This window comes from Miscanthus floridulus, chromosome 10 (assembly GCF_019320115.1).
Source record: "Miscanthus floridulus cultivar M001 chromosome 10, ASM1932011v1, whole genome shotgun sequence".
Lineage (NCBI taxonomy): Eukaryota > Viridiplantae > Streptophyta > Magnoliopsida > Poales > Poaceae > Miscanthus > Miscanthus floridulus.
In genome coordinates, this window is record NC_089589.1 from 9,448,536 (window position 1) to 9,468,908 (window position 20,373).

At 42.8% G+C, this 20,373-nt stretch overlaps 3 protein-coding genes and 1 pseudogene across 5 annotated transcripts; 1 reads left to right on the top strand and 3 right to left on the bottom strand.

Moving 5' to 3' along the window:
* The first annotated feature begins 3,211 nt into the window (after nt 1–3,211).
* Nucleotides 3,212–9,897, top strand: LOC136486186 (CBL-interacting protein kinase 32-like; annotated as a pseudogene).
* Nucleotides 9,898–10,074: 177 nt separating this feature from the next.
* Nucleotides 10,075–11,520, bottom strand: LOC136486187 (calmodulin-like). Its single transcript, XM_066483040.1, has 3 exons — nt 10,865–11,520; nt 10,342–10,717; nt 10,075–10,207 (listed from the first exon to the last, which is right to left on the bottom strand). Exons 1-3 carry the CDS (start codon nt 10,947–10,949, stop codon nt 10,126–10,128), a joined length of 543 nt encoding a protein of 180 aa, XP_066339137.1. The 5' UTR covers nt 10,950–11,520; the 3' UTR covers nt 10,075–10,125.
* Nucleotides 11,521–12,346: 826 nt separating this feature from the next.
* LOC136486185 (uncharacterized) lies at nt 12,347–19,066 on the bottom strand. Of its 3 annotated transcripts, XM_066483037.1 has the most exons (11): nt 18,901–19,066; nt 17,935–18,717; nt 17,766–17,860; nt 15,668–17,662; nt 15,442–15,560; nt 14,196–15,367; nt 13,968–14,107; nt 13,805–13,877; nt 13,246–13,358; nt 12,855–12,972; nt 12,347–12,701 (listed from the first exon to the last, which is right to left on the bottom strand). In XM_066483037.1, exons 3-6 carry the CDS (start codon nt 17,782–17,784, stop codon nt 14,849–14,851), a joined length of 2,652 nt encoding a protein of 883 aa, XP_066339134.1. In that variant the 5' UTR covers nt 17,785–17,860; nt 17,935–18,717; nt 18,901–19,066; the 3' UTR covers nt 12,347–12,701; nt 12,855–12,972; nt 13,246–13,358; nt 13,805–13,877; nt 13,968–14,107; nt 14,196–14,848. The 3 variants fall into 3 exon arrangements, with proteins under 3 accessions (XP_066339134.1, XP_066339133.1, XP_066339135.1); XM_066483036.1 differs by having other exon boundaries at nt 14,494–15,367; nt 17,766–18,717; XM_066483038.1 differs by having other exon boundaries at nt 13,805–13,881; nt 17,766–18,717.
* LOC136487971 (protein HEAT STRESS TOLERANT DWD 1-like) lies at nt 12,546–14,234 on the bottom strand. Its single transcript, XM_066485044.1, has 4 exons — nt 14,196–14,234; nt 13,968–14,107; nt 12,855–12,972; nt 12,546–12,701 (listed from the first exon to the last, which is right to left on the bottom strand). Exons 1-4 carry the CDS (start codon nt 14,232–14,234, stop codon nt 12,546–12,548), a joined length of 453 nt encoding a protein of 150 aa, XP_066341141.1.
* Nucleotides 19,067–20,373: the final 1,307 nt, after the last annotated feature.

The following is a 20,373-nucleotide window of genomic DNA, read 5'->3' on the forward strand; positions in this document are numbered from 1 at the left end:
AAAGTACCATTTTTGGAAAACATTATTGTACACTAATTATTAAAAAATTGAAATTGGTAGTCCCGGCCCTATAAATTAAAAATCGTAGTAAAAAACAATTATTGCATAATATTAAAGAACAACTATTCTACTCTACTTCTAAGAGCTAATTATAGCATCACATACTAACAATGATGATCTTGACCACCATGGAATAATTAACCACGAATTTAAATGTGTTCATAGACACCAACTGTTTTGATGATGGATTCACCACATTTTGAGCCTTGCATAAATGTCCAATTAGAAAAGTGCTCTCTAGATTGGAGAAAGAACTAGAATGAGAATCAAGCAATGTAGCCATCAAAACGAAGCTAATTAAGCAACTAAATCAAAGGAGTGGATGTTTGTTACTAACCTTAAAGCAAAAAGATCAAGCCATTCTTTAAAATTCAAGCGCCAGCTTCATGATGAAGAGCAGCCGCAACAATAGAGGGAAGGGCCCAAACACGCGTCTCTGTTCTCGGGATGGAAGAGAGGGGGAAGAAGAAGACGGCTGCAGCCTTTTTGTGCTGTAGGCTTATCACCGTCGGTTCTTGGCTAGAACCGACAGTGATAGAGCCCAATCACTGCCGGTTTGTGGCTTGAACCGGCAGTGATGAGTGGCCGCCAAAATACTGTCGGTTCAAGCGACAAACCGACAGTGATGTGGTGCTTCACTGCCGGTTTTAACCCAGCCCAATTATTTTTTTATTTTCGAGCTCATAACCGATAGTGAAGGAACATCACTGTCGATTCTTATAAATCCGGCAGTGACGAGGCCAGCATCGATGTCAAATCTGACGCAGTGGCCGTACATAACACGGCGTGCACATATGCAAAGCTTGTTTGGTTCACACCCTGACCTGGAATGGAAAGCTGTGCCAGGCAGATAGATCCAACTCGCCGTTCGTTAACTGTTTCTCGGATCATGGAATGGAAGGCTTGTTTGGTTCAGACCAGTTTCTCGGATCGGGAAGCAAACAAGCTCGCTACTCCCTTCGTCCCGATTTAACTGTCGTTTTCGGTGTCCGTGCCACAACTTTAACTTAATTTATACAAAATATGTGTAACATTTATGTCTTCAAATAAATTTATTAAAAAACTAGATTTAAAGATCTTTCCAATGATGCTTATTATGTATCATAAATAATAATATTTTTTAATATATATTTTGTTAAAGTTGTTTCTCGGAAAGCGAGAACGATAGATATTCTGGGACGGAGGGAGTATTCGTTAACTGTTTCAAACAAGGAATCTAATGAGCAGACGCTACCTTTCAAAAAAAAAATGAGCAGACGCTCGTCCCGCCATAAACGTGTGTGTATCCAGCCGTAGCAAGGTTGAATCGGAGTAGCGACAAGATGTCGTGGTCATTCCTTTCAAAAAAGATGTCATGGTCATGTGGCCGGGTCATTCGCTCATCATCACACACGACTGTGCTATACGTTTGTCCTGGCCATGGTTCGTGCCTGGCGCCGAGGTCGACATGCATGCATCGTTCTTCAAGCTTCTTTCAGTCCTGCTCTTGGATCGGAGCTGTAAAGAAACGAACTGATGTTACAAAAGGGAAAAAGTATCATTCTAAATTATAAGATGTTATGATTTTTTTAAATTCATAGTTTTTGTTATGTATCTAGAGATATCAAAATGTTTTATAATTTGAGATGGACAAAGTAGGTCCTTTTTCTTTAGGTCCATTTCAGTTGTTACAAAAAAAAAATCTACTGTTCCTTAAGGTTCTGTTTGGATCCTTGGAATTAAATTCATTTTAATAATCATAATTTTGACGCATATTAATTAATAAGCTAATATATGGATTATATTTGTATATTATTATTGGCTCTACTAGAGAGATACTCATGTGATGCATTTCTACCGTAGGGGAGCGAGTTAAAGAGCATGTTATAAGTTGCAAAATAGAAAAATAGGATGGTCATCTATAGAATCAATTTCTATCTCACCTTATGAATTTAAGATAGGCTTATATATGAACTTTGGAATATCAAATTTCAAACCAAATAGCCTAATTTATTGTAGATTTTAATTCATCTAAATGAAAGGATCCAAACAACCCCTCAGGGTTTTTAAAAAAAAAAATCTTTTTCCTTCAGGTTCATTTCAGTTACACATATAAAAGCCCATATTTCCTTCAGCTTAATTTCAGTTTTTTCTTAAAAAGGAGGGCTCTTTTTCCTTCAAGTTCGTTTCAGTTACAAGAAAAATAGGTCCTTTTTCTTTTAGGTTTATTTCAGTTTCTTATTTTTATTAAAAAAAATTGGCGCTGAAGTGTTCGGATTAAAAAGCTCCTTTTATTTCCTTTAGGTTAATTTCAGTTTGTTTGTTTGTTTTTTCCTAAAAAGCTCTTTTCCTCCAGGTTCATTTCAGTTATTACCAGAAAAAAGGGTCCTTTTCCCTTCCTTCAGGTTAATTTCAGTTTTATTTTCTTTTTAAAAAGTTCCCTTTTTCTTTGGCGCTGCAGACCTGCAGTGTTCCTGTTCGTATCAGCCATGATACAGGCCCTGTTCGCTTCTCTTATAATCCGTCTTTTTAGCTTATTTTTTTAGCTGAAACCGTATTTTTTTCTCACGACAAATTAGTCAGAATGGTGTTTCGGCTTGTTTTTTCAGCGAAGCGAACGGACAACAAAACAACATCAACAGGCTTATAAGCCACGGAACGATTAGGTTATTGCTGTCTGCCGTGCGAGATTTCTGACGGTGATGTGGCAACGGCGACTCGGCGAGCAGCATGCGTGCAGACTCTACGCAGCATACGTGCATGTGGCGCTGCCACCCACAGAGGCCGGCCGGAGCCGGACCGTACTGTCGGCTTCACCGTCGCCGTCGGAGATATTAAGCAGCGGCCAGCACTCAGCAGGTGCCGCTGTCGCGAGTGAATAAACGAGCTAGCTCCATGCCCCCATCGCCGTCGCGGCGGCCGGAGAGGCGGCCGGCGACGGACCAATCATGCACCCGCGCACCGCACGCCGCACGCCGCGCGCACAGTGCAGTCCACGACGACGGCGCGCGACACGATGGCACCCATCCGTTCCGGTCCGGTCCCGATGTGGACGGCTCCGTACCAGTCCCGCGGAGCCCACCACCTCTGACTGACATCGCAGGCCACTCCTTTTTTTTTCTTCTTTCTTTCTTTCCAACAAGAAAAGGCTTGGCTGGCAGGAAGCTTGTCCATTTCCCGTCAGCTTGTGCAGTCCATGTGGTGGATGCTGTTGGAATTCATTCATTCCTTCCGGCCGTCCTTCGTCTTCGTCCCCCACCTCTCGCTCTATCTCCACTCCATCTCCCTCCCTGCTCTGCTGCTGCTGCCACTGCCACTATAATACTATAGAGGCCATCAAGCTGCCTGTCCTCCCGTGACAGCAGCTGCTTGTCTGCCTGCTGACCCCGAGGCGCCACCGCCCCAGCAGCCGCTTCCCGAGATCCTTTTCGCCACCAGGATACAGGGCATCTGCGTGCTCTGCGCTCCTCGGACTCGACTTGGTTCATCCATCCAGCTGCCGGAGCTCGATCAATACCTCTACCTGCCTGTAAGTTCCCCTTCACCTTCCTTGCTGCGCTTGCCCTGATGCTCTCTCCTCTGTCCTCTCTGCAGGCCAATCCCTGCGCTCTGCGTGCGTGCGCTCTCATCCTCCCTCCCCAATTGAATTCCTGTCGGTGTTTGGATTAACAAAAAAAGAATTCCTTTCTTTTTTTTCGAGATCCATCCACGGCCTAAATTGGAATTTCTTTTCGTGTTTGGATTGATGATTATAACAACAACAACAACCAAAAAGGGGAGAGATTTCTTTCGCCCGTGCTTCGTCCCAGGCAGCAGCAGCACCGCCTGAAATCTGGCGGGCCTCGGTTGAAGTGTCTCCGTCCACGGCCTCCCCTGCTTGCTGTTGTTAGCCTTTGCTGCAGTGCAGAGCTTCTTCTGTCTCTCCGTCCGTCCTGCTGCTTCATCTCCCTTCCCCAGCCTGAAAAATGCCTTTTTTCTGCTGACCATGTTTCTTGGATAGTTGTTGCCAAACTCGTACGGATGGATTAGGAAAAGGAATATGGACATGAATATGCCCCTCGCCTGCTGTCTTGCCCTTTGTGGATGACTGACTGAATATTCAATTCAATGGAGTGCCTAGCTTGATTATTCTCTGCAGTTCCCATCCTGTCTGATGATATTGGCATATTGCCACATACGGAGTACTCCAATATATTCTGTCCAGATCCCAAGGAGGCAAAGCCAAAGCCAAAGCCAAAGGATGGTCTAACTTCTCTTTGACTCCCAATTGATTAGATTATTCTAGTGGGACAGAGAGACAAGGGAAGAAAACAGACTTAGGATTTCGTGAGATCTTGTCTAGGTACTTAGCAGCCCCATGCATGAATTGAAATGTTGAATTGTTCACCAATTTTCTGAGGAAAAAGTCTACCTGACCCCCCCAACTATCATACTTGGTCTACTTCACCCCCTCAACTATGAAACCGTCTGTTTTACCCCCTGAACTATCTAAAACCGTCTGTTTTACCCCCTGGGGCGGTTTTCAGCGGCGGTTTTGCTACAGTAACAGCGGGTTTGCTACAGTGACGGTGGGTTTGCTACAGTGACCCGTGGATTTGAATTTCCTTTTTTTTATTTATTTTCGGTGAATTTTTGAAAAATCATAGTAAATCATAGAAAAATCATAAAATGAAAAATCTAATTTTATTGGACTCCACATGAGTAGATCTACATAGTGAATATACAATATGGTATACTTTAGTAGAAAATTTTTACTGTAGCCTTAGATTAATTGGAAAATCTAATTTTGTCTGTAATTAATTGAAATAATTCATAGCTGCAGCTTCTATGGTCCAATTGTGGTGAAATTTTTATGGTACGCTAATTATTGTATGCTTGAACTATAGTAAAAATTTCGTACTCATTGGACTATGTATAACTTAGTTATAGATAAATTATAATTAATTACAGACAAAATTGGATTTTCCAATTAATCTAAGACTACAGTAAAAATTTTGTACTAAAGTATACCGTATTATATATTCACTATGTAGATCTACTCATGTGGAGTCCAATAAAATTAGATTTTTCATTGTATGATTTTTCTATGATTTACTATGATTTTTCAAAAATTCACCGAAAATAAATAAAAAAAGGAAATTCAAATCCACGGGTCACTGTAGCAACCCGCTGTTACTGTAGCAAAACCGCCGCTGAAAACCGCCCCAGGGGGTAAAACAGACGGTTTTAGATAGTTCAGGGGGTAAAACAGACGGTTTCATAGTTGAGGGGGTGAAGTAGACCAAGTATGATAGTTGGGGGGGTCAGGTAGACTTTTTCCAATTTTCTGATGACTTCCTGTTCGGTTGGCTGGTTCGTGAAGAAGTACTGTTGGCTGGTTTGTGTGAGAGAAAAAATACTGTTCAGGCTGAAAATTTACGATCGTTTACGACAAGCCACAGCCAAACGAACAGGTTGTCGTGGACTTTCTTCAAACAAGCTGAACCGACGGCTGTTCACCTGTCGACTGTCGTGGACTTTTCTTCAATTGGGGCGCCTTCTACTTCTGCAGGCCAACATAACAATTGACTACTGCGTATCATTGTCCTTCGGTGCTTTCATCAAAGAGTAGCTAGACGACATGCAGCATGCTGAATGCATCACGCACGCATCCTGATTCAATTCAACTCGTGTCTATCCTGCTGCCATCTTTTTCACCGTCAGCTGTACAGTAAGCCCTGTAACAATCTGGGTGAATTTTTTTTCCACGCAGGACAGTGAAACCACAGGACCAGGCGTAGAAGATTCCTGATCTCCTGGTGTTACATTCCAAAGGGAGTGAGAAGGCAGGGAATGAGTACAACCAAGGTGAAGAGACGTGTGGGCAAGTATGAGCTCGGCCGCACCATAGGCGAGGGCACATTCGCAAAGGTCAGGTTCGCGAGGGACACGGTGACCGGCGAGGCCGTAGCCATCAAGATCCTAGATAAGGAGAAGGTACTCAAGCACAAGATGGTTGAGCAGGTCAGGTCGCTTTCAGTCACGTACTTTGAATTATTGCTGTGTTTTTTCTTTCTTTCCAAAGTTTGGTGGTGGTTCACATCTCGTTGATTGTGGGGTCTGTCTCTGCCCGCCACCCCCCCCCCCCCCCCCCCCCCCCCACCCACCCTAGTGTCTCTGCTTTTGACTAGTCTACTATGGGCTTAGCAACTTTGTTCAGCATTGAATTAGCAGTTCCTTGTTGGTGAAATGTTTATTTACATGTTTGATTGAAAGCAGATTAAGCGGGAAATCTCGACGATGAAGTTGATCAAGCACCCTAATGTCGTCCGCATATACGAGGTACCTTCTTGGTCTTTTAGTTGATCTCACAAAGTCGTTGATCAGAAAAGAAAAGGCAGAATATTTCCTAGCATAATCATTTAGTGTGCAGATTTTCTTTTCACTGGGAGCATGCGGAATTGATGTTTTCATTAATTTGTAGGTAATGGGAAGCAAAACAAAGATCTACATTGTGTTAGAATTTGCTACCGGTGGCGAGCTCTTTGATACAATTGTAAGTGATATGCACATTGCCCATTCCAGTTTATGCAGTTTCTGCTATACCCACCGCCTTACTGTTTCAGTGTCCACAGAGTTCAATGTACCAGCCGACAGGTTTTTATTAATTGTCTGTATTCCTCATTGTAAAGGTTAACCATGGCCGAATGAGGGAAGATGAGGCAAGGAGGTACTTCCAACAATTAATCAATGCAGTTGATTATTGTCATAGCAGGGGTGTGTACCACCGGGATTTAAAAGTGAGCTCAATTTCTGTCTCTGTGTGTGTGTGTGTGTTTTTTCTGCAATTGAGAACTCTATTTCAGAATCTAAACTATGATACTTGCAGCCTGAAAATTTACTGCTTGATTCATATGGAAACCTGAAGGTCTCTGACTTTGGGCTGAGCGCGCTATCTCAGCAGATCAAGGTAATGACTTCTTGTATGCCTCCAAGTTACCAATGAGTACTTGATTAATTACAGGGTAAAAATTAACACATTTTGCTCAACAAATAACCATAGCCCTTCAAGCTTGAAAATCTTCAGACCCATCAACATATTTTTAAGCATGTTTTTTTTTTGTCTTTTTTACCTTGTTCAGGATGATGGACTGCTGCACACGACTTGTGGGACTCCAAACTATGTTGCACCAGAGGTAATGCCAGAAAAGTATATAAAATGAAGCGAAAATGCATATTATGGAAATTACTGTTTGTTGGGAATACAATCATTTAAATATTTATATATAAAATGAAGCAAAAATGCATATTATGGAAATTACTGTTTGTTGGGAATATGATCATTTAAATGTTTATATCAACTTCGTTATAGGTCCTTGAAGATCAAGGCTATGATGGTGCAATGGCTGATCTGTGGTCATGTGGAGTTATCCTGTTTGTTCTGCTAGCAGGGTATTTGCCATTTGAGGACTCTAATCTCATGACTTTGTATAAGAAAGTGAGAATTTCATGGCTTTTAGGTCACTGGTGCAGTCTTGCTTATTCATGCTTATTTGACTTTACCCTTCTTTTCCTGGCAGATATCAAATGCAGAATTTACATTTCCACCGTGGACATCTTTTCCTGCCAAGAGGTTGTTAACAAGAATACTTGATCCAAATCCAATGACGGTATGCCAGAGCACAAAAGCTGCTTGAAAATAAAAATACTATTGAAGCAATCCTAAGATAATGGAATAGAACAGATCTGCATTCACCATATAATGTATCCCACAGTAGGCTCATAAATCACCTGATGCTGCCAATATCCTTTAATTAATTGGTATTTCCATCGATCCAGCATTTGTAATGTAACTCAAATCAACACAAATTTTAGAAGTTCCTAATTCACTTATGAGTATGCAGCCGCTGTTAGATGCAGTTGAGGGAAAAAACTATTGGTGAAAAAGTATAGGCAATTTGGCAATGCACATATCACAAAATGAAACCCTTTGTGCCAGTAAAAAATTGCAAATTTGCAACTTCCAGTAGAGGATGGGTTGAGAATGTGCTGAGCCTGAGTCTGGTTTGAAAATGAATGAGCCTCCATAATTTATCTTACTCCATTGGATTAGACTCCATTTGGTAAACCATGGCAGAGAATAACAATTCCAGAAATATTAGAGGACTGAGTGGTTCAAAAAGGGCTACAAGCGCCCAGAGTTTGATGAGACAATATGACACCACATTGGATGATGTGGATGCTGTCTTCAATGATTCAGAAGTGAGTAAATGGTGCATTTTTATTATCCTTCTCATGCATAACGTCACAGATTTTACTTACTAACTAGTTTTACAATTGTTATTTGCCATCATTCAGGAGCACCATGTGACAGAAAAGAAAGAAGAAGAACCAGTAGCTCTGAACTGCATTTGAACTGATTTCAATGTCAGCAGGCCTAAACCTTGGAAACTTATTCGACTCAGAGCAGGTAAAGAGATGTTCTTGAGTGCTCTGTAGTAACATAGAACTTCTAAATTGCAACGTGTGCAATAGCTTAAATCATCATGATTTTCTAAGGACATTGTCTGCTGTGTGCTGTGCACTTGGTTTCCTTTGAATTATGCCAGTAAAAGCCAATTACACAATTGCAAAGGATGTGGCAAGCTAATTCTAGTTCTATATGCCTATGTGGTCAAACTGTTAGTTCCAACAGTACTTACAATTTTTTTTTCAGTTTAGGATTTCCCATCATGGTCATCATGATTTTACAATCCTTACTATTATGTAGTCTCTACTCTAATTTTTAGTCACTGTATCTGCAGGAGTTCAAAAGAGAAACAAGGTTTACATCAAAATGTCCACCCAAAGAAATTGTCCGCAAGATTGAGGAAGCTGCAAAACCTCTAGGATTTGATGTTCAGAAGAAAAATTACAAGGTACCTACACGTAACTCTGATAACTTATTATTTGAATATTTTCTTGAGGGCATGACTTCTTGAAACGAATACAAACTTTGAATATATCTTTCTGCATGCTAAAAGTTCTCTTTTTCATTGTGTGATCAGTTGAGGCTCGAAAAGGTAAAGGCAGGGAGGAAGGGAAACCTCAATGTTGCTACTGAGGTAAGCTTAATTGTTTTCCTTAACTGCAATCTTCTTTTTTGTAAACTTCTTCTGCCTAACATTTATTATTCATATTGATTCAGATACTGCAAGTTGCACCCTCTCTTCACATGGTAGAAGTCCGAAAAGCAAAAGGTGACACACTGGAATTTCATAAGGTAACTATGAGTCATGCAAAGATCATGCCAATAAAGAAACATATGTATTCATGTACTACAGTTCAGAAGCTGAATCATAAGCTGAACAAGCTGATTAATCCCTATCCATCTGCTTGCCCAGTCACCAGTAGTTTGAATTCACTAAGTTACTGGAATTCATAGTTTGTTTATTCTTTTAGCATCTTTTGTTTGAACAGTATGTACTTAAATGTGTAGCTGTAATTCTCTGCAGTTCTACAAGAACCTTTCCAAGACCTTAAAGGACATCGTCTGGAAATCCGACGATGTTCAAATGCAATATGCTGCTAAGTAGAACCTCAGAGAGGAAGAATGGCAAACTATTTTGTGTACCATCCTTCCAAGCAGATTCCGATTCCGTAGTCTGTACTGTGCACTGCATTCTGCATGTAATGGTGGATGGCCTGGGAAACGGTGCTGGTACTCCGCCATTGTTGTAAATGCTGCATTTTGAGAGATTCAATTGCTTGCTGTAGTTGAAGGGAAGTTCATTCAGTAGGTTTTGAGTATGTGAGTTGTGTATATCCGTATATTCCTATGAGTCATGTGGAAACACTATGATCAGTATCTACGAAATGAAGCCCAGAATGTTCTTGCCATCTTGCCCCAGTTCTCAGCACTGAACAGAAGGGCTTAATCGGCCTTGCATTTTCAAGAAAAAAAAATGGACTATTGAATTGGGAACTCATATTGGTATTCGGTCTTCATTTCAGTAGTTTTTTTTCCCAATTTACACTGCGAATCATGCAGATTCTTGCTTTGCTTTCTGTTAGTTACATTTCTTTCTCCTGACAGCTAGAAACTAAGGTGGCAGAGTGAGTTGAGTTTCAGAGGATTGTACAGGAGGGGCAGAGTCTCTTGGAGTGAGACGATTCACTCCCATGGTCTTCCAGCTCCTGGTTCCTTCGTCTGCACAAGAACCCAACATTACATTTCAGACTCCAGGTACAAATCATGCATGAACAATTCTGATGCAAAGGAAAAAAAAAAGGTTCTTTTTCTTCTTTTTGATCAGGATGAGTGGATGACAGACGGCGACTCACTTGGCGAGCATGACCTTGGCGAACTCGGTGTAGTTGATCTGCCCATCGCCGTCGGCGTCGGCCTCGCGGAGCATCTCGGCGAGCTCCTCGTCGGAGAGTTTCTCGCCGAGGTTCTGGAGGACATGGCGGAGCTCGTCGCGGGAGATGAAGCCGTTCTGGTCCTGGTCGAAGACGCGGAAGGCCTCCCGGAGCTCGTCCTCGTCGGCGCCGTTGGCCTCCCGCATCTGGCGCGCCAGCAGGGTGAGGAACTCCTGGAAGTCGATGGCGCCGCTGCCGTCCGCGTCCACCTCGTCCACCATCCCCTGCAGCTCCTCCTCCGTCGGGCTCTGCCCCAGCGACCGCATCACCGTGCCCAGCTCCTTGGTCGTGATCGTCCCTGGTTTCATTCATTCGTGCCGCCCTCCACTGTCAAATGCTGTTGCAATTGCAATCCATCGACCAAGAACGCAATGCAACCAAGAACGAATAATGCGATGCAGAGATTAGAAGAAGAGGAAATGGCCGACCGGCCGGCCTGCCGTACCGTCGCCATCTTTGTCGAAGAGGCTGAACGCCTCCCGGAACTCCTCGATCTGTTTCTTGGTCAGCTGCTGCTCCACCTCGTCCATCCTCCCTCCCTCCCTCCTCGCTCTCGATTCTTCAATCCACCGCTGCTCGATCGATCGATCTCTTTAGTTCCATTGGAGACGCCTCATGATCGATGGACGACGCATTGTTCGTACTCAATCACAGATTCACAGGCAACTGTTGTACGGACGGAGGCAAATTTGTTTCGATTGATCGAGGAAGGGACAAGGTGAAATTCCCCTCTCTTTGTTCCTCTGTTGTTCGCGCTCTTGCGTTGGCTAAAATAAGGAGTCTGGACGAATTATATACCAGCTCAGTGCTCACAAATAACAAACCTTTTTTGTGTGTTTTGTTTTATTATTACCAGAAAAACCTTTTGGAACTTTGATTCTGACCTTCTGGGTAACTATATGAGTTCAGAAACATTAGTACTTTTATGATGTTGTATATTTTTAGTATGATGAGTTCTAAACTGTATTGTACACAACAATTGTGTTATCTTACGATTTCATATGGTATTTTATAATAAGTGTATTAATGTAGTAACTTCTATAAAATGTTTAGTTTGGAAACTTAATAATACCATAAATGCATGAGATTATAAATGCATTTTATTAGAAAGTAGTGGTTAAAGTTGCATCCTAATAAAATTATATAAAAGGATAAGTGTTCTTCAGTTAACGCACGCAAATAGTAAAACATAGGCGTTTTTTTTTTGTCACACGTTACGTATTCCTTTGATCCTTTCTTTAGAGTTAGGTATAGTAAAACAAAAGCGTTCCTTTTTTTTTTTTTTTTTGCCATCAGTTTGGAAGTCTAGAAGACTAAATAGAGCTGATCAACGCTTCAGGGAGGACCAACTGCTTGTCACAGATACGCGCTACTTTATGCAAAATCTCACAACAAATGTTCTCAACCTTTCTTTTCGAGCACGTTTTTTTTATTGACCGCAGACCAAACTATTCTTAAGCCTGTTTTCAATCTCTCTCTTATGATATGTATATTCATTATTTAATAGAAAGAATATGTGCCTACCTGATATATTTAATTTTCTATTCTACAAAGTGAGCACATACTCAGCAGCATTTACAAATGGACGGCTGCCAAATTTTCCAAAACGAACAAAGCCAGCATCAGACCGCCGGCCAGGCTGTTGTCGTCCTTCCCGTCTATGCCTATTGCCTACCAGTGAGCCAAAACCTGCAGCAATTCTGTTTCTTACTTTCACAAACATTGCTACGGAAAATAGCATCAACCAAATCTAACCATGCAGCATGACAACAAATCAAATTTGTCCTTCTAGTCTCAACACCAGCACCACCTAAGCTGCTAGCTTGAAGCAACACCACAACATCAGGTGATATATGCTGGGCCAACATCCACCTGAATTATCAGGGGAAGAAACATAGGGCGTTCAACAGAGGACTGCCATCCAAGATACTATCAAAAGCATGTGCCTATTATATCTTATCATCTATATATACATATAGCATAGAATCTCAGACAATCAAGATTTCTCATCATGCCCGAACACGTCAACATTGCACTCAAGCTAAACTGGGACGCAATATACACACTACTGCAAGTGTAAACCTAGATGCCAGGACTTGTAAGTTGAAAATTGCTACCAAAAGCACCTATGGCTCAGAAGATGCCATGGTTGTATCAGTGTTGCCAGGAATGGTTGTATCAATGTTGCTAGGCATCAAGACATTGAAGCCATCAATTGCCGTCGATATGATCATCGAGGGTATCTGTGGATGCCAGTGCAGTTCTTTCAAATCTCTCTGGCCCTGCTCATACAAACAGATGTCATAAGTTCGCCTTTTCACATGTAACAAAAAAAACGAATAAGGCAAATCATATGCCCACAAAAGATGGGAGCCAAAAGTAAGTAACGTCCAATGCCATCATAATAAAATGAGCGGATAATTTAATTGTACTACCTGATGAACAAATAGAAGTTGTGGGGGCAAATCTTCTGGTGCATTTGCCTGCTCTTTCATCTTCGCTCTGAACTCAGCCTCCTCTTCTGCATCTCTTTCCAATGAAAGGTCCCAAATTCTAAAACCCAAACAATTCAGGAGATGTGTCAGCAAATAAAAAAAGGGCATACCCAGTGCAGAGAGCTCCCGCTCTGTGCGGGGTCTGGGGAAGGGTGTTAGTGGCAAGCCTTACCCTCGCCTGTGCAATGCGAGGAGACTGCGACTCGAACCCGGGACCTTCCGGTCACAAGCGATAAGACTCTACCGCTTGCACCAGCAAATACTAGGCAAAAAAATCAAGTAATCTAGTGCATCTAAAAAATGAATGACAAGGAAAAGGATGGAAAGTTACGTTAGTTGATGATCTTCAGAAGTTACAGCTAATGATGAAGCTTCATGTGGACTCCACTAGATTGATGGAATTGCTTTCTTGTGGTACTCAAAATGTGCAACCAACGAGCCCTCCTACCAGTACGATAAAAGGGGACAGGGGAAAAGATTCACAACTATTAAGCAATACTTGAAAAGGTACGAAACCAAAATTACTATCAGCAGAAGATAAATTGGGCAATATGGTACAGCCATGGTAGTTTGTCAGCTGCACCAATTTGCGCACAGTGACATACACATACTAGCAGTAATAGAACATATTTAGTGTAGGATACCTAACTTAAAGAAAATCTCGTGGCAAAATCATAGCTCATCTATTTTTCTTTATCCATGAGTCGCTTTAAAAACTTTCTAATATCTTCAGAACACCAAGTCGTGTGTAATTTTGTTACCGCATATTACACAGAGGCAAACAGAAGCCCAACTTAAAACAAATTATAGAAACAAAAAAAAAATGACATTGTTGGCTACATCTGACACTCACAAGCACAAAAAGTGTGGTTTATCAAGAAGGAAAATACCTGAATTAATCTAAGATTGCGAACTGAGAAACTGCCATCATCACACCCTGACGCTATCATGCGGCTAGCAAGCCTGACTTGCGAGTCAAAACCGTGAGTAAAACATTATGCACCACTAAGTTATAGTACTCACAAAATCAATAGATTTTTCGACTTGATATACCTATTCCATGAGATAACATTCACATCAGCTTTATGAGCCTTGATAGATATACGAGGTTCCTTCCCTGTACGTACATCCCATATTGATATCGTTCCATCAACGGAACAAGAGGCAAATACGTTGGCTTCCGTGGGACTCCACTGCAAAGATATAGATGTAATAGTTCAGACAATCACATTCAAAGAAAGAAACATGCGAATAGATATATGATACAGCATTCAGACATGCCTGTAAATCTTCAACACTGGCTGACAAATGGATTCGCATCTATGTTCCAGCTAGATGGAGTCGGTTCCAATGTTTTCAGGTCGTCTAGTCGAACCTAGTCGCTATAGGACCGACCAGGCGACTAATCGTGATTAGTCGTCGACCAGGCCGATTAGTCGAGCCTAGTCGACCCTGGTCGTCCATATAATCGTCCTATGCATCAGGACATATACATACTATATATATACCTATATGTACTATATAGTGTACACAATATAGCAAGCATCAAGACTACATTAGTGTTTAGCAAGTGACTTACTTGTGTCCTTGTGGGAGTTGTTTTCTTGCCTTTTCTTCACTGTCCAACTGTCCCAAACTCCATTCCTTTGCTGACTTGTTGCTGGAAGCCTGCAATACCAAAGAACACCATAATTAGCAACACTAATGTAGTCTTGATCTTGAGTTATTGACACATATCAATAGCAGCACTGCTGCAGTAGCAAATATCTAGCATTTAGCAGACCATGGCAGCCACACGGGCAGCATATTACATAACCAAATTAGTTTAGTACAGATAAGCAAATTAGTTTAGTACAGATAAGCAAAAGTGTTCAACACAAAGTCGCAAACATCAACACACAATAGTCCAACAAAAGTAGGCAACTAGTAGCCATCTAATAAAGCAAATCATCATTGAAATGGAAGCCTCCATGTCCATCTGCAGTTGCTGTTGGTGGTGGTGCAGATTCTTCATCCTCATCCATATGTGTTGCTGAATCAGATTCTACTTGCTGATCTTGTTCTTCATCATCTATTTCATCAAGATCTTGAGCCACTGTGTTCCTTGGACGCTTCCTAGCATAAGTATGCCTCATAGGGGCAGGAATAGCAGTACGAGCAGCAGCAGCCCTAGGCAAGTTACGGCCCTCTAGACCCTGAGTTGCACCAATAGCATCATCCACATTAGCCCAAGTAATAGCATTGGCAGCACCTTCATGAACTGGTTCACAATTGTCATTGACCCATTCATTTTCCCAATGAAATTCATCAAGCAAGAGTGGATTTGATCGCTTTCCTTTGGAACCCAGCTCTCTAATGTTTTTAAATCTGTTTTCCATCTTGCGGTTGTAGCTGACATATACCAACTTATTTAACCTTTTGTGCTCTAACCGGTTTCTCTTTTTTGTATGGATCTACACAAAAGATTGCAGAATTAGATACCATACTCAATTACTTAGCACAACAATAGCTGTAGCATAGCACTTACAGTAGAAAATTCACTCCAATTACGCTCGCATCCAGATGCAGAACAACAAAGGCTAACAATCCTTTTTGCTAAACATTGAAGTTCATATGTCAGGCCACCATATGCACCCCACCAAAGAACTGCAAATTCCATTCCAAAGTATAGAAATCCATTATTAGTTCATTGCTGATATCTTTCAGAAAAGGTAAGGAAATAATTATACAAAATTTCAGATTGGAGAACTTACTAGGATTTTTTCTATCTCTGTCTCTTATTGCTCCTGGCTTTGAGAAGGATTGGCCTTCAGACCTCTCATAGTCATCTGCTTGCTTGCTTATCTTGTTTTGGTCCTCATCATCACTCACCATCTTCCACATAACTTGATTAAACATAATTCTCAGCTTTGTGGCTTGTCTCCTATCTTTTTCCCTTATGGCAAAGTACTTGCCTGGATTCAAGTATAGGGCTGCTCCATACAACTGCTGCTCCATTTGGTTTTCCCATCTCTTGTCAAAATATTCTAGTACCTCTTTGAGTAAATTTGGTTTGTCTTTCAAAGAATCCTTGATTGCAGCCTTTGCATGATCCATGGCTGCCATAATCTCAGGAGCCGCAGGTGTCTCATCTCCATCTGCAATCCTAAGAGCAACAAGAAGTGGCTGTGTAGCTCTTATGCATAATTCCACTTTATTCCAAAATGGCATTGAAAGGATAATGTTCTCAACTTGCCGGCCTTCTGTAGTGCTAGAGAAATTGGTAGCTTGCCATTCCTCACTAACCACTAAATTCCTCAATCCAGTCTTGTTCTTATGCATGCTTGCCAATGTGAGAAATGAAGTGGCAAAGCGAGTTATAGCTGGCCTCACAAGATCTCCTCCAATCTTATCTCGCATGAGATCTAGAATCCTCCCATGCTTGTACATGAACCTACACACCTTCTTTGCCATGTTGATGCAAGTGTTGAATTCCTTGATCTTCCCAATGTCCTCTAATAACAAATCCAAGCAATGGGCAGCACATGGTGTCCAAAATAGATGTGGGATCCTCTCCATTAAAAGCCTCCCTGCAGCCTTGAAGTTGGCTCCATTGTCAGTGACAATCTGTACCACATGTTCCTTCCCAACCTTATCTATTTGCTTCTCCAACAAATCAGCCAACAATGGTCCATTTGCTATCTCACTTGAAGCATCAACAGACCCTAGAAAGAAAGTCCCTGCTGGACTGTTAGCAAGGAAATTGATGAGATGGCGATGGCTTGTGTCAGTCCACCCATCGGACATCATGGTGCAGCCATATTCCTTCCAAGCCTCCTCATGCTTCTTCCTCAACTCTGATGTCCTGTTCACAGCCTTTTCAAGCAGTGGTACCCTTATATCATGATATGATGGTGAGCGGTACCCAGGGCCGTATTGTCCAATTGACTCAATCAAAACTTCCCAGCTTCTAGAATTAATGACTTTCAATGGAATGCGATTCTCATAGAAGAAATCTGCAACATGATCATCAACAACTACTTTGGCCTCCTTACTTTTCTTTGTGCAATGCTCAAGTGTAGGTTGACTATGCTTGGATTTGTGCCTCTCTTCAACTACTTCTTCCGGTGACTTGCAAAGCATTGAGCTCACTGATCTGGACATTTTTTGATTGGCTGGTTTTGGTGCAGCAGTGACAGTGAAAGAAGAGATGGCAGCCTGAGCAATCCTCTTCTTTTGCTTGACTTTTGTTCCAGAGCTTGGTTCTGGTACAGCTGCTGGTTCTTCTGCAGCAGTAGCATCATCTTGTTGCTCTTCATCTTCACCTAATGTAGGATTCAAAGCTAGAATAGTTCTTGAGTTCTTTTTCAGGTAATCAGCCATCTCCTTCTTAACTACTTCTGGAGCACTAGGACATCCAACTGCATCTCCATACCCCCCGGCAAGGTGCTGCTTGAATCTTTTTATTCCAGAGGGGACAATCTTTTTGCAAAATATGCACTGCACAAAATCCTTCTTCGAAGCATCTGGCCACCACCCATACTTCCATCCTGGATCTTGTGATTTTGCCTTCCTCTTGGTGTCAACAGCTTGGGCAGCAAGCTCTGGAGGTAGCTTTGCAATAGCCCTCTCAACTAGTGTTGCAACATCTGGACTAGCTGAGGAAGCCGTGGCAGCTGCACCTGACCCAGATGATGAATGTAGAACACCTCCGTCAAGGTCAGGCATCGGCATTATCACTTCCACGTTTGCACGTCGTTGCTCCACAGCTGTACAAGCACAAGGCTGATAGTTAGCAGCATTACTAGCAGAGCCAGAGAGGATGCAGCCATGTAGGTCAGGAGAGCAGATGGGGAGGGAAAATGGACATACAGTCGTCAGAGCAGCTCATCACCAACGAGCAGAGGGCCGGCACCTTCAGGCCTTCAAATCAGAGGAATGCAGCTCTAACTCTGAGCCCCTGACCCCTGAGAGAACATGAAGCATCCAAATCAGAGGAGCAGAGATGAGAGGGCAGAGGAGCAGGGGATGAGGGAAGGACCTGAACGGCAGGGAGGCAGCTGCGGCGGGAATAGATCAGCAGAGGGCCGGCCACCTGCTGGAGCAGAGGGCGGCGGGAGGAGATGGCAGGCGACGGGAGCAGACACCTGAGCAGAGGGCTGAGCGACCAGGCACCTGCAGGAACAGAGGGCGGGCGGGCGCAGAGCCGCAGATGGCCAGCCACCGCGGAGCAGAGGGCGAGCGGACTGGCGCAGATGGCCGCCGGCGGGAGCAGGATGCAGAGGGCTGGGCGTCTGGCCACCGCGGGAGCAGAGGGCGGGCGGGACCGCCGGAGCAGAGGGCCGCCGGCAGGAGCAGGCTGCAGGGGCGCCGGCCACCGGCGGAGCAGAGGGCGGGCGCGACTCGCGAGTCGGGAGCACAGGGCCGGCGACGGCTGTTAATTTCCCGTGAAATTTTTGTCGCTACCAGCCAAAACCCCTTATCCCTCCCACGCTCGCGCGCGCCCGTGACCCGCGCGCCCGTGACCCCGCGCGCGCGCGCTCACGCAGCTGCGTTTTCGCGCTCTGGCGCGCTCGCCCAGTGGCCCGCGCGCGGCAGCCAAAAAAGACAGCCAAGCTGGTCGTCCCACCCCTAATCGGACGACTAATCGCGATTAGGCGACGATTAGTCGGACGACCAGGCCCCTAATCGAGCTAATCGGGTCGAGGTCCCTAATCGAGCACCCAGGACCGATTAGGACGATTAATCGCGATTAATCGCGATTAATCGGACGACTTGAAATCATTGGTCGGTTCCCACAGGTGAATGCTCTTATTGCAGTCACCTGCATAGAAAATGAATTAATTTAATCTATGAAAATGTGTACACGCCAAATTAAATGGTACCAATGATTTATGAGCACGGAATAGAGGGGAAGACATGACGTGTTATGTTCTCAACTATGGAAACATTTTAAACATCACAGCAGATGACAAATATTGTGAAATGTGCAAGATCATATGCACACCAGAAACAAGCCTTCCGGTAACAAGTGGACTCCAATCGATTGCATATCCCTCAGCTTTATGGCCACTAAATACTTTCACAGGTGTCTGTCTGTGGATTATGTCATCTTCTTTGGGTGCAGGTGTCGCTGACTCTGCTAAAGAATTAAGGATGGAGCTCAAGTCCCACACCTGCATATTTATCAACCAGGAACGGTTTAGCAATTCACAAAGAACTAGTCAGCATGGTGCACTCTGTTTCTAGACATATGTATTCAAAAAGAAATATAACACATATAGTATCCATTATGTTACTAGGCGAATATAAAAGAAAATTGCTGTACAGGTTTAGGAAGGCAACGATCACAGCAGATGAAAAGTAATGTGAGGTATGAACTGAATTACCTGAACATGACCAGTAGCTCCCCACGTAGCACATATATGTGGTTTTTGAGTCATTGAGTGTATCCGATTTACACAACCCGCATGAGCCACCTTTTTAGCTGGTACATTCAAATAGAGCAACAGAACAAACCACAAGCTAGTGAGCTACATATAAACATAGAATGCTGGATAATTGTTTTTTTTTGTAGCAAAGCCTAGAGTTACTATCTTGATTTAAAAAGAACATACATGTAGGATGGGCCTTGTATCCTCATTAGTTTCTTCATCTTCTTCATCGCTGCTGCTCTCACTATCCACATCAGCGTCACCATCAATGGCTGAAGATGGTGCAGGTTCCCGTTTCTTCCCGCTTATGTTGGAAAGCTTGAAAATGCCAATATAATTACTTGAAGCCTTGTCAGCCTGTCAAGCGTAAGCTCCATCAGTAAGAAAGAGTTTACCTCAATCATGGAATAAGAAGTTATTATCATGAAATGATTATTTATAACTCCACCAGTCGTATGCCATTATTTAAGCTGAAATGTCCAACATAAGCTCAATCCATTCAAGAAAGTGTTGAATTTATTATCTTACTATTTTAACCATCCAAATTTGCTCAATGACAATCCATCACAACTTCTAGCAACAATCAATATATAAGTGCAAGCAATCAATCACAATAAGTTTCTGGTACGGTTTTTCTGAGAATAGAATCAGCAACGGCACATGTTTTCAATTGAAAACAAACAAATCAATGTTCCTGTAATTCAGAAACTAAAATTAATACTCCTGTTTTTTAAGGTGTGAAGAGTATTGCAACCTGCGTTCCTGCAACACCATAGAATGTGTGGGGAAACTCTGATCGGACAAGTCCAAGTTGATCGCGCACAACATCAAAACTGTGACGGAAAGTTATTCATTGAGAATGGACAATGTATTGGCCTGAAGTTAAGGATACAGAGGTAATGAATTGTGCAGAAATTTTACCTCAAGCAAGACCAGCCAATGCCGAACCCTCGGATATACTTGTAAGCCTCAGGATCAAAGTGGAGCTCCTCTCCATCTTCCAGTGCATCGACACCCGGTTGCCAGACCTGAAACGAAGCACTAAA